Source organism: Dasypus novemcinctus, chromosome 23 (genome assembly GCF_030445035.2).
Source record: "Dasypus novemcinctus isolate mDasNov1 chromosome 23, mDasNov1.1.hap2, whole genome shotgun sequence".
Classification (NCBI taxonomy): Eukaryota; Metazoa; Chordata; class Mammalia; order Cingulata; family Dasypodidae; genus Dasypus; species Dasypus novemcinctus.
Window position 1 is genome coordinate 40904758 of NC_080695.1, and position 18271 is coordinate 40923028.

Genomic DNA, 18271 nt, shown 5'->3' on the forward strand with positions numbered 1-18271 from the left:
CCTACTGGTAAAGACCTTGGTCTGGGGTCTGACTCTTAACTGGGTGGCTTTGGACGGAATTACCTCCCTGAGCCTCGGCTTCATCTGTAGAACAGGGAGGGAGATGGACAGGAGCTTTCCGTTGCTACTTTGTAGTCCTCTGGACACTTTCCATCCCCCGCTGACCTACCACTTCTCCTTGGCCTGTGGCCAAAGCAACCTACAAAATAACGGAAACTATGGCAGGGTTGTAGCAAAGACTCCCTACAACATGAGCTCTAAAGAACTTAGCACCTATCTGACACATAGTAGGGGCTCAGAAATATTTGGTGATGGTATTACTTCTACCACCTAATATTTCTGTGAGGCAAGTGGATAGTGAAATAAGCTTGGGGATAACAATCGGCTAAGGGATCCTGCTGTAACTCTACTACAGCCCCAGAAGGGGGAAGCTAATGGTGGTGATAACAATGATACAAATGTTCCTAAATTCTTGAGTTTCAGATAGTCCTGCCAGGGTTCGTGTACTTTGTTCAGCGGAAGTATCATGGATGCCCCACCCAGGAAAAGGTGTATTATGTATTTTCCCCCCTTACAGCACAACAAAGCCACCCTCATTCCTTGGTAGTTCCACCGGGATTTTTGTCCAGGGGTTCCTCTGTGAATCATTTCCTAATTCCTCCCACCTCTGTGGAAATTTCTTAGGACCCCTCTTCTGGCACCAGCCATTTGTTGCTTCTTCTCACAATATGTCAGTGGCTGCCCCGTCCACCACATCCATTGCCCGATGGCATGGATCTTAGCATTTCCCCATAGCATCAGGCCTTAGCGCTCAATGAATTTTGATGGGTTGATGAAATAAATGCACATGCAGCCTCTTCTATACATTTCCTGTTACTTGCTTTGGCTCAACAATGTTTCAGGCTGCAGAAAAGATCTGCCAGGAGCACTGGGCTCTGAATAAAAAATATGATGTATATTTCCCAGCAACAAATTGAAAGCCTAAATTGGAAATATAACAGAGACTGGACAACCTGGAACCTAGGCATTGTCCCCTCCCCATGTTGCCAGATTTAGCAAGTAAAAATTCATGACTGGGAAGACAGCATGATGGCAGTAGAGTAAGGAGCTCCTAGAGTCAGCTCCTGCTACGGGGCAGTTCGTAAACACCCAGAAGTCTCTGGAGTTGGCTGAAGCACCTGTTTGGGGGCTCCAGGAGGCCAGAAGAGCATCCTGCAACAAACTTGAAGGAGTGGAAGGAAAAGATGCCCATCTGCAGAGAAGACTCATAAGTAGAGGCTCCACACCACGGAGGCCGGTGCCCATCCTACACCAGAGGCACAAGCCGCCTTGGGAGCTGTTCCACGGCTGGAATTGAAAGCTCTATTTCCCAAAAATGGGGGAGGAAGAGATGGTTGGGCACCAACTTCAGCTACTGATGAGTAAAATTCAGCGGGCTAAAGTATAATCCTGAGAACAGCTAAAGTTTGAGCCTGTCCAAGTCAGAAAGAGGCCAGGAGCTGCCATTTTAACTCTGTGCCTGGCACGAGGGGAAGCGGGGTGGACTGAAAACCCCAGTGCTGGTGGGGACCGGCTTCTTTCCATCCAGGTTAGATTACAGGTCTGGCCTAAGACCCAGTGCCACCTCCAACAGGAAGGAAGCTGCTGGGATCTGCGCCAGCCTCTCCAGGAAATTGCTGGCCAAGCCACAGAGGTTGGTGATTGTCCTACTCTGGTGGTGCAAGCTGCCCCAGGACCTATTCTGTGACTGGAATTGGAAGCTCCATTTCCCAGAAACAGGGGAGGAGGAGATGGTTGGCTGCTGATTTCAGCTACTGATTGGTAGACTCAAATGGCTAAGGAATAACTCTAGGAACAGCTGGGGTGTGAATTTGTCAAAGTCAGGAAAAGGCCGGTGGCAGCCATTTTGACTCCACCCCCAGCCTGAGGGGAAATGGGCCCAACCAAAAATCACAGTGATGGTAGGAACCGTAGGAACCGGTTTCCTTCACCTGGATCAGTCTGCAGCCCTGGCCTAGGTTTCAGTCCCACCTCTGGCAGGGAGGAGGCTGGCTAGCTCAGCAACAGTCTATCCAGGTAAAGATGGTACCTTTGACTGGCACAAACTGATTAATTTAAAGTCTCCTGGGGCACTGTGGTCATCTTGGACCAATACTACATAGATTGCTGCCCATACCTGCAGCTCTATCCATGCCCCAGGCAGGGGAGAAAGGATCATGAAGCTTCCTCAGTCTCTCTGGGTGACTACAGTCTAGGCCTGCACAACTTGGATTATTCCACACAACTGTGACTCTCCCTACCTCTGGGAAAGGAGAAAATTGGGAGAAGCTTCATCCATCCTGGGGCAACTTGAGTCTCCATAGCTTACAGCACCAACTACGTGCTTGGCTCCTAGGACGCAACCAGCGAGGGAGAAAGGGCAGGAAGCCCTAAACTAAAGAGAAAAACTATACCCAGAATAAATACTCTAGTAATCCAGATGCCAAGACACCAACCAAAAATTACAATCCACACCAAGAAACAGGAAGTTATGGCCCAGTTAAAGGAACAAGATAAGCCTCCAGATGACATAAAGGAGTTGAGACAACTAATCATAGATGTTCAAACAAATCTCCTTGATAAATTCAATGAGATGACTAAAGAGATTAAGGATATTAAGAAGACATTGGGGAAGCGGACTTGGCCCAAGGGATAGGGTGTCCATCTACCACATGGAAGGTCCGTGGTTCAAACCCCAGGCTTCCTTGACCCGTGTGGAGCTGGCCCATGCACAGTGCTGATGTGCGCAAGGAGTGCCGTGCCATGCAGGGGTGCCCCCCGCTTAGGGGAGCCCACGCGCAAGGAGTGTGCCCCATAAGGAGAACTGCCCAGCGTGAAAGAAAGTTCAACCTGCCCAAGAATGGCGCCACACCCACGGAGAGCTGACACAGCAAGATGACACAACAAAAAGAAACAGATTCCCATGCCACTGACAGCAACAGAAGCAGACAAAGAAGAACACGCAGCAAATGGACACAGAGAATAGACAACTGGGCGCAGGGGGAAGAGAGAAATAAATAAAGTAAATCTTTATAAAAAAAAAAAAGGACATTGGATGAGCACAAAGAAGATTTTGAAAGCATGCATAGAAAAATAGATCTTGTGGGAATGAAAGGTACAATAAATGAAATTTTTAAAACTTTGGAATCATTTAATAGCAGATTTGAGGAGGCAGAAGAAAGGATGGTGAGCTTGAAAAAATGGCCTCTGAAAGTGAACATACAAAAGAACGGATGAAGAAAAGAATGGAAACAATTGAACAAGGTCTCAGGGAAATAAACGACAGCAAGAGATGTACAGACATATGCTTCATGGGTGTCCCAGAAGGAGAAGAGAAGGGAAAAGGGTCAGAAGGAATATTTAAAGAAATAATGTTAGGAAATTTCCCATCCCTGTTGAAGGACATAGATATCTATGTCCAAGAAGCACAACGTACTCCTATACAAAAAAATCCAAATAGACCAACTCCGAGACACATATAATCAGAATGTCCAATGCCAAAGACAAAGAGAGAATTCTGAGAGCAGCAAGAGAAAAGCATTGCATAACATATAAGGGATATCCAGTAAGATTAAGTGCTGATTTCTCACCAGCAACCATGGAGGCAAGAAGACAGTGATCTGATATATTTAAGATACTATGAGAGAAAAACTTCCAGTCAAGAATTTTATATACAGCAAGACTGTCTTTCAAAAATGAGGGCCAGAGTTAGAATATGCACAGATAAACAGAAACTGAGAGAATTTCTAAGCAAGAGACCAGGTTTTCAGGAAATACTAAAGGGTGTGCTAGAGCCTGAAAAGAATAGACAGGAGAAAGAGGCCTGGAAGAGAATCTAGAAATGAAGATTATATCAATAAAAGTAACTGAAAGTGTCAAAAGAGTGGTGAAAATAAAATATGACAGATAAAACTCAAGTAGTAGTCAGGAAGAAACTTAACCAACAATGTAAAGCACTTGTATACAGAAAACTACAACCCAATGTTAAAAGAAATTTTAAAAAGTCCTAAATAACTGGAAGAACATTCAGTGCTCATGGATTGGAAGACTAAATATCATTAAGATGTCAATTCTACTCAAATTGATATACAGATTCAATGCAACCCTGATAAAAATTCCACCAGCAATTTTTTAAAAAATTGTAAACACAAATAGCAAATTTATTTGGAAGGGTAAGGGGTCCTGAATAGGCAGAAACATATAAAAGGAAAAGCAAACCATCATCTCTGCACTTTAAATCATACTACCAAGCTATAGTGGTAAAAACAGCATGGTACTGGCATAAAGACAGATAAATTGACCAATGAAACCAAATTGTTGGTTCAGAAACAGTCCCTCACATGTAAGGTCAAGTGATTTTTTTACTAGCCTGTCAAACCCACACAGCTCAGGTAGAACAGTCCATTCAGCAAAATGGTGCTGAAAGAACTGGATATCTATAGACAAAAGAAGGAAAGAGAACCTCTATCTCACACCTTATGCAAAAATTAACTCAAAATGGATCAAAAACCTAAAAATAAAAGCAAAAACCATAAAACTTCTAGAAGAAATTGTAGGAAAATATCTTCAAGACCTTTAGTAGGTGGTGGATTCTTAATGGAGATATGAAAGGGACTGAGATGGACTACTGATGTTTAATGTATGTAGAAGTTTTAATTATCTTTACTGTAAAAGTGTGGAAATGTATAGAATTTATGGCAAAAATAGTGATAGTTTATAAATAGGGATGTGGCTGAAAATGGTAGTCTAGGGATGTAAATGCCAATTGACAGAATGCTAGAGAATAATCTAGGAACTGAATAGCACAGTAAACCAAGAGGTGGATGAGAATTGTGGTTGATGGTATAGATGCAAGAGTGTCCTTTGTGAGCTAGATCAAATGTGTGTCACTACTGCAGGGTGTTGGGAATGTGGAAGAGCATGGGAAAAATACAGCTGGAGTGACCTATGGACCGTGGTTAGCAATAATACAATATTCTCACATCTTGTGGTTAGCAATAATACAATATTCTCGCATCTATGCCAAAGATATATTGTGTTGAGAATGGGGCAGTATGGAAAATGTGAGCCAAATGTATACTATGAACATGGTAACAATCAGATAATATTATCTTATCTGTAACAAATGTTCTACCACAGTGTGGTGTGTTGATAGAGGGTGTTGCTTGAGAATTTTGCACATGTGCGTGATTGTTTTATGTTTACAACTTCTGTCATAAAAAATATATTTAAAAAATAATAATAAGGTGTGTTAGGGAAAAAAACACACCAAATGTAAGATAGGGACTATAATTAGTAGTAAGACCTTGACAATATTCTTTCATAATTTGTAACAAATATCTCAAAACAACACAAGGTGGTGGTGGAGGGTTGATGTATGGGAACCTTGTATGATATGCATGTTTGCTGTCAGTTCACAACATTTACTATACACTTAATTGTTTATGTGCATTCATATATAAATGACATAAAGATAATATGGAGGGTCAGGGGAAAATACTAGTGTTAGTAGTAATATTTTGACAGTGCTCTTTAATCATTAGTTAAAAAAGCTTAACAACAATGTAAGGTGTTGGTGGTATAGGGTGAGTTATGAGAGTCCTGTATGATGTTATATATATTTGTTTTGTAAGTTCACAACTATTACTATATACTTATTGTTTATGTATGTTTGTGTGTGGGTGATATATGTCCATAATTAATTTTTAAAAAAGAAGTATATGACATGGGAGCAGATGTGGCTCAAATGGTTGAGTGCCTGCTTCCCACATGGGAGGTCCTAGGTTTGGTTCCCAGTGCCTCCTAAAAAGAATGAAAACAGGGAAGCAGCTGTGGCTCAATCAGCTGGGCTCCTGACTACCATATGGGAGGCCCTGGGTTTGTGTCTCGGGGCCTCCTTGTGAAGGCAGGCTCAACTGCACGCCACTGGCCTGCAAGCGCCGTGGAGAGCCGACTCAGCAAGGTAACGCAACAAAAAAGGGAGAAAGTAAAAACACAGAACAGCATGCAGCAAATGAACACAGAGAGCAGACAACAAGCAAGTCATGGGAGGGGGAGGGGGAATTAAAAAAAAACAACCGAAGGAAGTAAAATAAAGGAAAAACTAAATGAAAATTGATTAAATAGTAAATAATAGAGAAAAACAATAAAGACAAAATATAAAAACAAAACAAAAACAAATGGGAAAACCAACACAGGGGAACCAATGTGGCTCGGTGGTTGAGCACTGGCTTCCCACATATGAGTCCCAGGTTTAATCCCTGACCCCTGGTACCTCAGGGAAAAAAAGTATATGACGTATGACCCCCATTAAATTTGAACCTCAGGTAAACAACAAATAATTTTTGGACATATGCCTGAAATATTGAATGGGACTTAGGTCTACTAAAAATGTCATTCTTTCTGGCACCCCACTGCACTTGGGGTTGGGGTGGGGGGCTGTTAAGGGACTTGAAGCTTGCGTCCTCTCTTGAGAATGACTGAATAGAAGAGAGAGTCAGACAACAAACAGTTCTGGTGGAAGTATTGAAGTAGCCTGGATGAGGTGGGGTTGGTATATTCAGTCTCTTTGGAAAGGTATGGTATTACTTTTCCATGTTTCTTTAAATCACTTATAGGTATCTGGTAAAGCCATGGAGAAGATTCTATAAACAGGTTCAAGCTCCAATGTAGCTGCTTACCTAGCTGAGTGACTTTGGGCAGGTTGCTTAACCACCCTGTGCCTCAATTTCTTCAACCTTAAAAGGGGAGTTACTAATAGCCCTTATCGTCAGGGTTGTGGAGAAGATACAGAGAGATGGTCCTCCTAACATGCTTAGTACCAGCACCAGCAGTTAGCATAGGCTTGATAAATGGAAGCTTTGTTATTGTGTTAATGTTTTATGAGCACAGACTCAGTGCACACTACATTTCAAATGGAGACATGTCTCCTACTCACGCCCAAAATCATAGGGCTCATTAGCTTCGTGAAAGGCCTTCCTTAATTCTTTACTTCATGGAGTTACAACTGCTGTTATTTTGGCCATGAGGTTTCACCCAGCATAGGAAGCCTGTTAATAACCCCATCTTGGCTAAACCAAAGTCGCAAACCCTGACACTGGATCTCTTATTCCAAACGGGGAGGCAGATGTGGCTCAGGTGACTGGCTCCCGCCTACTACATGGGAGGTTGCTGGTTCAGATCCCATACCTCCTAAAGAAGACAGCGGGCTGGCACAGCGGGCAGGCGCAGCAAGCTGACACACGAGACACAAGAGCGAACATCGAGACACAACAAAGCGGGAAACAGAGTTTCCTGAGGCCTCCTAAAGAAGACAGCAAGCTGACGCAACAAGATCATGCAACAAGAAATGTGGGGAGGAAAAACAATGAGAGACACAACAAAGCAGGGAGCGTAGGTTGCTTGAGGAATTAGGGACCTCCCTCCCACTTTGGAGGTCCCAGGTATGGCTCTGGGTGCCTCCTAAAAAAAAAAGAAACAAGGAAGATGAACCAACACAGCAAATGCAAAGCAACCAGTTGGGTGTGGAGAAATATAATAAATCTTAAAAATAAATAAATAAATAAAAGTTATATTCACCTTATGGTGTAGCCTATCAGAGATGAGGAACCTCGGGGTTATTTTGAGAGTATGGAGAGTCCAGCTTTGAGGAAGGAATGAGTGAAAAGGAGAAGAGGAAGCACTTGGTAGGCAATACTCGGTGGGCTCTCAGAAATGTTTGTGCACTTAAAGAAACTTCGCTGGACTTGGAATCAGAAGAACAGGGTTCACATTCCATCAGTACTACTTAGGAGTAGCCTTAGGTTGGGAAAGTTAAACATCTGCGTTTTGGTTTTCTCATCCATAAAATGAGAACATCAAGGCATTTTGGGGAAAATTGAAGGATAAAAATGATACGCAAACCTGGCACCCAGAAAGAACTCAGTAAGTTAACTTGGTTTCGAGAGAACTTTAGGAGATGGCCATGTAACATGTCCCTTGAATGTTTGGGAAACAGCCAATATTGTTACTTGTATATATGTGTGTGTGAGTACATGTGTATGCTTCTGTGTTTATAGTAATGATGTCAGCCAACACTGATAAAGTACCTGCTGTGCAGGGTGACCTACTGTCTCAGTTTGCCCAGGATGGAGGGCCTCCCCAGTTTGCAGGACTTTTAGTATTAAAGCCTGGAGATTCCCAGGAAAACTACATTGCTCATAAGTATTATCACCTTTTATCTTCAAATCAACCTGATGAGGCAGATACAAACACTATTGCCATTTTACAGAGAAAATGTATGCTTAGAGGGATGAAGCAGCTTGCACAAGCCACCCAGGCAATTAATGGAAAGAGCAGGATGTGAGCTCAGACCTGCCCAGCTCTGAAGCCCAAGAGTTTGGCCACCCTGCTCTATGCATTTAGTCCTCCCCAAAGACATTGTGTCTTTTTTTTAAATATGTATTTTTATTAGAGAAGTTGTGACCTTAATGAAATAATCCTGTATATGTGTGGAACTCTCATACAACACCACCCCTCCACTAACACACTACATTGTTGTGGAACATTTGTTATAGATTATGAGATAATATAATCAGACTATTACCACTAAACTCTGGTCTATAGCATACATTTGGTGTCTTTTTTCCATGCCCACCTATTATTAACACAATACATCTTTGGCATTGATGCAAGAATATTCCAGAATTGCTGCTAACTATAGTCCATAGGTGACATTCATTGTATTTTTCCCATGCTGGGCATTGTGTCTTGTCACCACTCACCTCTCCATTCCTGGATCATTGCTGAACACTCTCCCATCTTCCCTTCTGCTGCTCGACCAGGCCTCCAACAAAGGGAGCCAGGTCAAGCCCAGTCTTGTATCTGGGCATGCAGAGGCCCCTTCTCTTAGCAACAGACGCTAGAACCTAGTTACTGGCCCCAAAGCTGGTGTCAAAGCACCTTAGTGTTCAAACAGCCCAGGAAAGAGGAGAGTGAAGAGTGGAAGTGGACAGGGGTGGTGTTTATGGGGTGCTTGCTCCCACTTCTCCCAGTAGTAGAACATAACTCTGCTTCCAATTTCCTTCTACACTTAATGTGTTGCGTTACTGGAAAAATCCCCTGAGAAGAGCCACTTCGGAAAAGAAGAGTGGCCGTTGCTGGTGGCGAAGGAACTGGAGCAAGAAAGCCCAGCAGAACCCTGATGCTCCTCTTCATTCTCTATCTTTTTTTTCTCTCTCCTCTTCTACCAGGAAACTCCCCAAGAGACTGAAGTCTATGACCTCAGAGGAAGTGGCCCTATGAACAGAGCTTCCAGAACATCTCAAAAGTTCCATTTCCTGTGCCATCCCTATTATGCTCTAAAGAAGTGTGAATTCCTGAGCCTCTGGTTGAGAGTACTGTCCCTGGAGAAACAGGGGGCTCTTTATTCATTTTTTAAATAAGCACAATTAGAAAGGACACCATGAGTGACACAGATTGCTCATGTCAGAAGGTAGGTATGAATTTTCTAAGACATTTTTTTTCTTAATCTGTATTTTATTTGTGTAGGGAATTGGGAAGTATGAAAGCTGGAGGCGATGTTTCTATCATAGACCAATTGCGGTGTTCAGTATCCTTGACCGAATCTAACATTTTTTGTTGTGATCTTTGAAATGGTCTTTTTGCTAGATTAGACTTTTGGAAACAGCTTCAAGTTCTGATAAAAATTCAGGAATAGATATTCGTTGTTCCTTTCCTTTCCTTTTAAAGATGATTAGACCACATAGTCCATCTAACAGTTCCCAAATCTGGTTGCTTATCAGAATAATCCTGGAAACTTCCTAAAAGCAGACAGTCTTGATCCTTATGCCCAAAGATTCTGATCCATAAAGTTTGGAGTACGGCCTGGAATTTGTATTTTTAACTGGGACCGAGCAATTCTGGTGTAGCAGGTTTTAACAGGAGCATTTGGGAACTGCTTACATGAAGGAGATACAGAAGTCATTTAATCAAACATAAGCCACCCACAAGTAATAGTTCTCCCCATTCGGAGTGCCAAAATCTTGGTTGTAAAAGCCAAGATCCACTAAAGTCACCACATATTAAAGTGCCTAGAGGAGCATTTTAAATGGAAACTTGGAAATTAAAATGGATTTGTTGATGAAGACCAAGCCCATGCTCTGAAATGAAAGCTCCTGGCATTTTATCAGAAAGGACTTAAACATTAATATTTTTTTTGACTAATCATTTTATGTAGCCAGGTAGTTCCTACAAAAATCTCCCTCTCCTCCCCTTGAAGGTACCATGGAGAATTCTTAGCCAGGTATGGTCAAGAAAACTCCCTTTGTTCTGCTCTGGAATTGATTTCTAGTTCTACTGCTGATCTTGTGTGCGTTCCATGTGTTCTTGTCCTATGGATTGAGATGTTTTCTGCTATCAGTGCATTTATGCCTCTGTGGATTAGTCTTAATCTGTGCCTCTGAACTAGCTCAAAGTTTGTTCTGCTCTTCTTCTCTCCATTGTGTTCTGCAAAATGTCCTTGGTTTGCTTTCTGTAAATCCCAAGAGTGGCTTCTTTGTTGGTTTGTGTGATATGGTATCTCTGTTCTCTAACCTGTCTCCGTGTCTATCCCTTGAATGACCTTCTCAGTATGGAGGAAGCCATCAAATTATAAGGGACAGAAATATAACCCAGACTGGCTCAAACCTAAAAGGAATCTGTGGAGTCCAGGTCGGATCCCAGAGTCCAGTTGACCTCACTGTGAACCTATTTTTTTCCTTGTGGTTGCTCTACTTTCTTCTATGTTGGCTTTAATTTAAAACAGACTTCCTCCTACAGAGGGTAAAGATGGCTCTTGGTAGCTGTAGTCATAAACACCCTCATAGTTAGTGACCCTAATGAAAGGAGAGTGTGCCTTTCTCAACAGCTCTAGCAAAACTGTCAGGAGAGACTATAATCAGCCCAGCTTGGGCCAAAATGCCTATCCCTGAACCAACTACTGTATCTAGGGGGATTGAGTATTCTGATTGGCCAGGCCTGTGTCACATGCTCTGCTCTGCCGCCAGGAGCTGGGATTAGCCCCACTGTATGACCTGAACTGAAATTGGATTATAGCTGGTGATGTCCACTAGAGCTATATTCCATGTCTTTTAGTGGAAAGAGTAATTTCCCAGTTGGTATTGGGGCTGAAATCAGGTTTATCCCACACTGAACAGAAGCATTGTTAAAGTAGATGAGCCCCGACCTCCAGGGCTGCGAACGGGGACTCGTGGTCGCGCGGAGGAGAATGGTGAGACAGGAGACGCGAGGAATGACAGCGAGACAGGGTGAGGATCAAGCTGCAAAATTTTATTGCGAGAACAAAGCATTTATACTCTTAGGAAGGGGAGGGGTAGTGGGAGGGATGGCAGTTAGGGATTGGCTATTGCTGTTGCTGGGGGAAGTGGCAGGGTTTAGGAATTGGCTATGGCTGTTGCTGGGGTGGAGGGCAGACTTCAATTTTGCGCCTTTCACCTGCGCATTACTGTGTCAGCCTGGGCAGTGGCGGGAACAGAGAACAAAGGAGCAGGGAGGGAGAAGAACCAGGAAATGGGCTCCGCTCTGGCGGCCATGCCATTGGCATTGCTGATCTTAGCGTATGCCCGCACCAATTGTCCCCAACAAAGCATGAATGCCAAAACACCTCCTCAATAATATTAATGTCCTCCTTGACGTCAGAAGGACAGGGTTGTTCAGTTTATCTGCTCATCCCCATTCTTTTTGTAACTTGCTCAAGATGTCCAAGTCTTGTGGTGTTTTCTTGTTGCTCTTTTAATGAGGATTTTTGTTTGAAACATTTAAAAGCTAGGTCAAAGGAAAGATTTCCACTGACCACAGATTTTACAAAGACAGCCCTAACTTATCAGTATATGTCTTACATCTGGGATCCTGAAAGAAATCATGAATGACTTCATATCCCTGAAAGTACTGCTGTCAAAATCTTCCTTGAATGGTATAGTATCTGCTTTGGATAACCAGATTCCTTTGAAACTGATGCTGAGATTTTTCTATTTTGTTCACCTCTTCAGTGCAGATATCAAATTAATTTCAGTAGTGAATGAGGGGGCTCTTGGAGATGTTTGATGAATTCTCAGATTCTTGAAATTGGGGTAATAACAAAGAGAGGACTCAGTGATTTAAATTAACATTGCAAGTTGTCTAAGTTGAAAAGGACAGTGTCTAGTAGCTCTCAAACTCATCTTGGGGCCCAAGCATTACCTACTTTTAATAAAGTTCCATTGGTGAGTCTTATGTACCACAATTCCTTTGGTCAGTGTACCCATTCTATCTTTTTTTTATGATCCCAGGCTTAATACACCATAGTTTTTGTATTTGCACTTTGTTTAATTTAAAGGTCAACAACCTTCCTAAACTAATTTGCCTCAGCTTGTCAATTCCAATGTATTGGGATGCAGAGTGACAAGTATTTAAAAACACTAACTTAGAAGTCAACTCTCTGCCTCTCTGCCACAAGAGGAATGTGTTAGCTATCCTCTTTGAGCCTTAGCTCCTTCAGTTAGAATATGGGCATAAAAATTTTTTCATAAAGTTATACAATGCCTGACACATAATAATTTGAAATAATGATAGATGTTGTTGTCATTATTTGTGATAGGTGATCCAGGGAAAATAGTGGAGGTTAATTTGAGTTAACAGTAAGGGTTGGTTGGGACACAGGGAATGGCTAACAGCTGACTCATGCCCCCGCCCCCCATTATCCTGCATGACATAATTTGCTGCCCTAAATGGTTCAAATTGATACAGTAATGTCTCATCTTACACAGGAGTTAAACCCAAAGTCACTGCCTAAGATGACATTTGGAGAGCCAAAATTATGCTTGAAAATCCTCAAACTACCTTTAAAGTGCTCTATACTAACGCCTTTCAATAAGTCCCTCCCAGCAGTTTCCCCACCCAGTGTTGGAACAAATGGCATTTTTCTCTATCACAGCCCCAGATGAAGTAGTTGCCTTGTACATAGATGCTGAGTTGTAAGACAAAAATGCACTTGGTTGTCATTCAACACTATAGTCACTTTTAGCCCTACAGTTTGCTCACCCAGAAGAGGGATTTGGGAACTAAGAGTGACCCTGGAATTCACAAGTTCATACCTCCTACCTGGGCTCACTCGCTAGTACACACACTTGCCAAATGGAATGGTAGACTCAAACACATTATTTAAATATGTTCTTTATTTTCACAAAAAGCACAGACAGTTGCTTATGTGTATGTTAAGCACACATAAAATGCAATACCACTGCATGAGTAAATTTCTGTTTGGTACTTTGCATATGTGGAATGCAAGAGCCAAACTTTTATTAAAGTTAATTCCTTGAGTCACAACCCAGGGGAAGGTATTGGGGATGGCCCTCAGAAGTTGGGCTCTTGTCAGGGGAAGAAATCCCCAAGTTTGCTCATAGATGTGAATCCCAGGGGGAAATGCTGGAGAACAGAGAGACTGATATTTAAAAAATGAAAAATACATAATGGGTGGGGGTGAGAAAGATGGTTCGTGGGCAGAACTCTGTACCTGAAAACATTCCTGGGGCCCTTAATAGCCCTTTATTATATTCTCAGGTGCTTGGGAGTCTTTCCTCATTCCTAAGAGTGACTTTGCATCTATTCCTACAGATCCCCAGAAGTGACTCAATACATCATATGAGTCACTCCCAAATGCGGCCAGAGCTGCCCCCTCTGCCTGCTTCCACCCATGAGGAACCATCTGAACTCTATCAGGTAGGCTTACCTGGCTGCCATTCTTCACTGAGGGTTACAAAGCGAAGACCATGGCCCTGTCTCTCTGGGTAATCAGCAGTTACAGGTGGGGGCCAAGTGGTCATACTTAACAAATGGGATTGGTGGTTTTGGTCATTTGTGCCACTGGAAGACACCATTGTGGTGTGGCAGAAAGGGCTATGCTATTTTACTAAGGTGAGTTAGAATCCGGCCTTCCCACTTACCTGCTGTGTTGTTTTAAATAAGCCTTCTGAATTCCTGTATCTTCAATTGTAAAATGAAGGTAATTATACCTGCCTGACAACCATAAGGAAGAAAGGCAATCGATGTAAATTACCTGATCCACAAACACTGTATGTGGAATGCAAGCTATTATCCTTGCAGTCAGAAAGCACTGTTCCCAGTTGTCAGAGAAGTACAAATTGCTATTTCCATACATAGTGAGGATGGGTGTGCAGAAGATAAAAGCAGCCTAAGGCATATGGGACCCCCTGAATCTCAACATAAGCAGATCCCAGGCCCTGCTGAACCCAGGCTTCCTGAAAAATGTCCCTCATTATGGCTCGCTTTGCATTTCTTCCTTGGCAGACTGTCATGTCACACAGCTTTTATCCCCCGTTGATGCAACGTACATCATGGACACTGGCTGCACCCTTCAAAGAGCAGCATCACCACCGTGGACCCAGTGACTCTATTGCCAACAACTATTCCTTGCTGGCTCAGAACCTGAAGTTGAAGGAGCTGCCGAAGGTCTACCAGTCAGTCACCATCAATGTCCCGAGGGAAAGGAACATTCAGGGGCTGCCTTCAGGTATTTGGAAACGCATGCTATTGTGGCTAAGAATGGGGCTTTGAGGGTAATATTTCTAACCCTGGGTTCTAATCCTAGCTCTACCTCTTGCTGCAGCTAATTTTGGATAACCTCATGGAACTTCAGTCTCATCATCTGTAAAATGGGAATGGTTGTAATATTTATGGACTGTTTATCATATACCAGGCATCATTCTGCATACTTGTATTAGTTATCTATTTGCTTCTTCAAAATAAAATGGCTTAGAATATCAAAAATAGACCTTCTCACAGTTTCTGGAAGTCAGGGATCTGGGTGTGACTTAGCTGGGTCTTCTGGCTCAGGGACTGCCCCAAGTCTGCAGTCCAGGTGTTGACCAGGGCTGTGGCCATCTCACCCATGTGAGATCCACTTTCAAGCTCACCTGCGTGACTGATGACAGGCTTCAGGTTCTTTCTGGCTGTTGGCCATAGACATCAGTTCCCTCCCACCTGGGCCTCTTTATGGAGCAGCTCACAACATGGCTACTGGCTTCCCTCAGACCGAACGAAGAGAGGGGGCAAGAGAGAGTGATTCGGTAAGACAGAAACCTTGGTCTCTTTGGAACTCAATCTTGAAAGTAATATCCCATCACTTTTGCCATATTCTCTTCATTAAAGGGTAGTCATTAAGCCCAGTCCACAGTCAAGGGGTGGAGATTAAACAAGCGCATGAATACCAGGGGTTGGGAATTGTTGGATGCCATCTTGGAGGCTGCCTTCCGCAGTGCTTTATATGTATTAAGTTATTTATTCCCACTGGGTAAATGTTTGTCTGCTTAAGGGTAAGTAGCTTTTAGTAATTCCTTTTAGATATATTCTGGAGCCTCTCGGTCTGCCCTGTGTCTCAAATTCATTTTCATATTTTTCATTTTCTTCTCTGTGCTACATCTGGGTGAATTCTTCCAATTCACTAATTTGCTCTCCAGCTGACTTTGGTCTTGCGTTCATCATGTCTGAGTGTTGGTTTTTTCTTTTTAGTTTAATGCCATTATTTTTTTCATTTTCAGATTTTATAAACAGTTCTGCTTGTGGGTTTCCCTACCCTTCTAATTTCTCTGGGCATACCTCTTTCAACATTTCTTTGAGGATCTTAGACATTTATTTTTGAGGAATATTGATATTGTTATGTTATTTCTATTTTGTGAATCTATCCCTTGATTGTTGAGTTTGTTGGCTATCTTTCCTAGCATTGGTTTTTCTCAAGTATTTTGAGATAAAAGTTTGCAGGTTCATGTTGAGGGCTTTTTTCTTTTTTTTCTCTTTTGCTGCATGCATTTATTTTTTAAGATTGAGGTATAATTTACATACCATAAAATGCACAGCTCTTGTGTTCAGTTCAATGTGTTTTGACAGTTATTTACACCACGTAGCCACTATCTAAAGAAGGAAATGACATTCCCATCACTCAAGAAAGTCCCGTTCTATCCCTTTCCAAATCAATTCCTCTCCCAACCCCACCCCACCTCAGAATGACCACTTTCTGATTCCTATCACCATAGATTAGTTTTGCTTGCTCTTAATTATAAATGTAATCATAGTATATACTCTTAAGTTTTATTGTAGCATAATATGATATAAATGTACTATTTTAACCATTTTTAAATGTCAGTATGTACTATTTTGATGCACCCTTCTTAATCTACCTTTTTATTCCTTAGGCTTCCACCTGCCCTCTTAGAATCCCAAATTGGTATCAGGTCTTACATTGGTGGCTTGGGGCTCCCAGCCTAAGGTGATATTGGCATCTTGTAGTTCTGGTCCCTGAGAAGGTGGGAGGAGTAACCCAGCTGCCACCAGCCTTTCCCTGCTATCTCCAGCCACTATATAATTTCAGAACATACATGTTTATGTCCACATGACAGTGGCCTGGCTTCATGGGCAAGGAAGCCTTGTTTCAATCCCTGGCTTTATGCCATGAGCCTTGTTTCATTTTCCCACCATCCTGGTAGGTTTTTTAATTCTGTTCCTCCCCTAGGTATCAAACTCCTAAATACTTCTGCCTGCTTCTGGAGTCAGAAGCCCATGAGTTTGTGACTTTGGCTCTACTTCACACTGTTTTGTTTTATTTCTGGTCCACAGAGAAGAGTGTTGAACAATACAATGTGTTGTTTTGTTTTTTTAACTTTTAAAGACAATTTTATTTATTATTATTGTGTTTAGAGTACAGTGGGAACTCAAAGTGTGAGCTCACAATTTATCCTAACTGGGAGTCTTCAGTTCTCATGGATTCCTTCAAAGTGTAAATTTAATATTATTAAGTTTCTAACAGTTTTATATTACTGGTTAATTTCCTCTGGCTAGAGACTTTGCAAGTGAGTTTCTAGCTAAATTTTAAGAATATAGCTTTTTAAAAATATTATTGATTGAATTTCTTTTTATTTGTACAGTTACCTACTGCTTATTGCAAATAATATTGACTTCCCTATTTGCAATAATTATGTTTATTGCAAATGATAAACTGGTTTTTCTATTTGTAGTAATCATATAAAATTTCCTTAAAATGAGCATATTGCAGCACATGTGGCAAAATGTTAAAATTGGTGGATCTGGGTCTCCAGGAGGGGGCAATATGTGCTCTCTAAGTTTTGTATTATTTTTGCAACTGTTCTCTAAGTTTGAAATTTCAAAATAAAAAGGTTAAGAATTGAAAAGAAATGGATGAAGTGATTTTTTTAAAACCTGAGTCTATTTAAAGAAAAATATAAAATAATTATACAAGTGATGTTTAGAAAATAGAGCAGACAGTGTTAGGGACCAAATTGAATACTTGTCAAATACATGGATGAATGGAAAATACACACATTTTTAATTGGGGGAGCTGAAGCCCAGTGTGGTGAAGTCACTTCTTCAGGATGATGTAATTAATTAGTGCTGTGGTGGGACCAGAGCCCCCCTCTCCTGCCTCATCTCACCACATGGTGCCCTCTCACCTTAGTTTGCTTCTGGACTGCCCAAGAGATCACGTCCCTGTGGTCAGAGAATGGCCCAAAGCCACTGCTTTGTCATTCATGTCTTACTTCTCCACTCTTCTAGCAACTAAAACCTCAGCAGATCCCTACAAGAAGAAAATGAAACTTTCCTACAAAGAAAAAGAGGAGGCCACCAGGTAAGGTGTCACTATGGGCAGAGGGGAATGTGGGCACCGGGCTGCACTGGAAGAAGATGGTGGTCTCACGGAAGCCACTCTCCACCACTCTCCGTGCTCTGCTGCCTGGCTTCAGAGAATCCTCGCACATGTTTTTTTTCCCACCATACCCCCCTTAATCCAAACTTTTCTTTTCTTCTTTACTCTATACCGAAAAATCAAGAAACTATTAAATGACAGGCACTGAGAGTTGGGACTACAGAAATTAGTAAGACACAAAGAACAGAAAGATGGTAGAGAGGAGGGCAAAGGGATATAGATATGACGGCTGCCATGTTTTGAATGCCCATTGATGCCGATACTGGGCCATGTCCATTACTCATTTAATATTTACAGTGTCACCATGACATAGAGCAGTACTGCCCAAAGTATGCTCCCCTACCCAGCAGCATCGGCACCATCTGGGAACTTGTCAGAATTGCCAATTCCCAGGCCCTTCCCCAGACTTGCTGAATCAGAAGCTCTACGGATGGGGCCCAACAATCTGTCATGTAAAAAGTCCTCCAGATGATTCTGCTGGAT

At 42.2% G+C, this 18271-nt stretch overlaps 1 protein-coding gene across 3 annotated transcripts in view; it reads left to right on the plus strand.

Moving 5' to 3' along the window:
- Positions 1-18271, plus strand: part of DNAH3 (dynein axonemal heavy chain 3) — a 192099-nt gene that overhangs the window by 765 nt on the left and 173063 nt on the right. For 2 of the 3 annotated variants that reach the window (XM_071211287.1, XM_058286299.2), the window contains exons 1-4: positions 8990-9511; positions 13669-13773; positions 14362-14584; positions 17638-17710. In XM_071211287.1, the coding sequence (XP_071067388.1) occupies positions 9482-9511; positions 13669-13773; positions 14362-14584; positions 17638-17710 (431 nt within the window). In that variant the 5' untranslated portion in view covers positions 8990-9481. Of the gene's footprint in view, positions 1-8989; positions 9512-13668; positions 13774-14361; positions 14585-17637; positions 17711-18271 lie in introns of those variants that run through there. The other variant, XM_058286298.2, reaches the window with a different exon arrangement.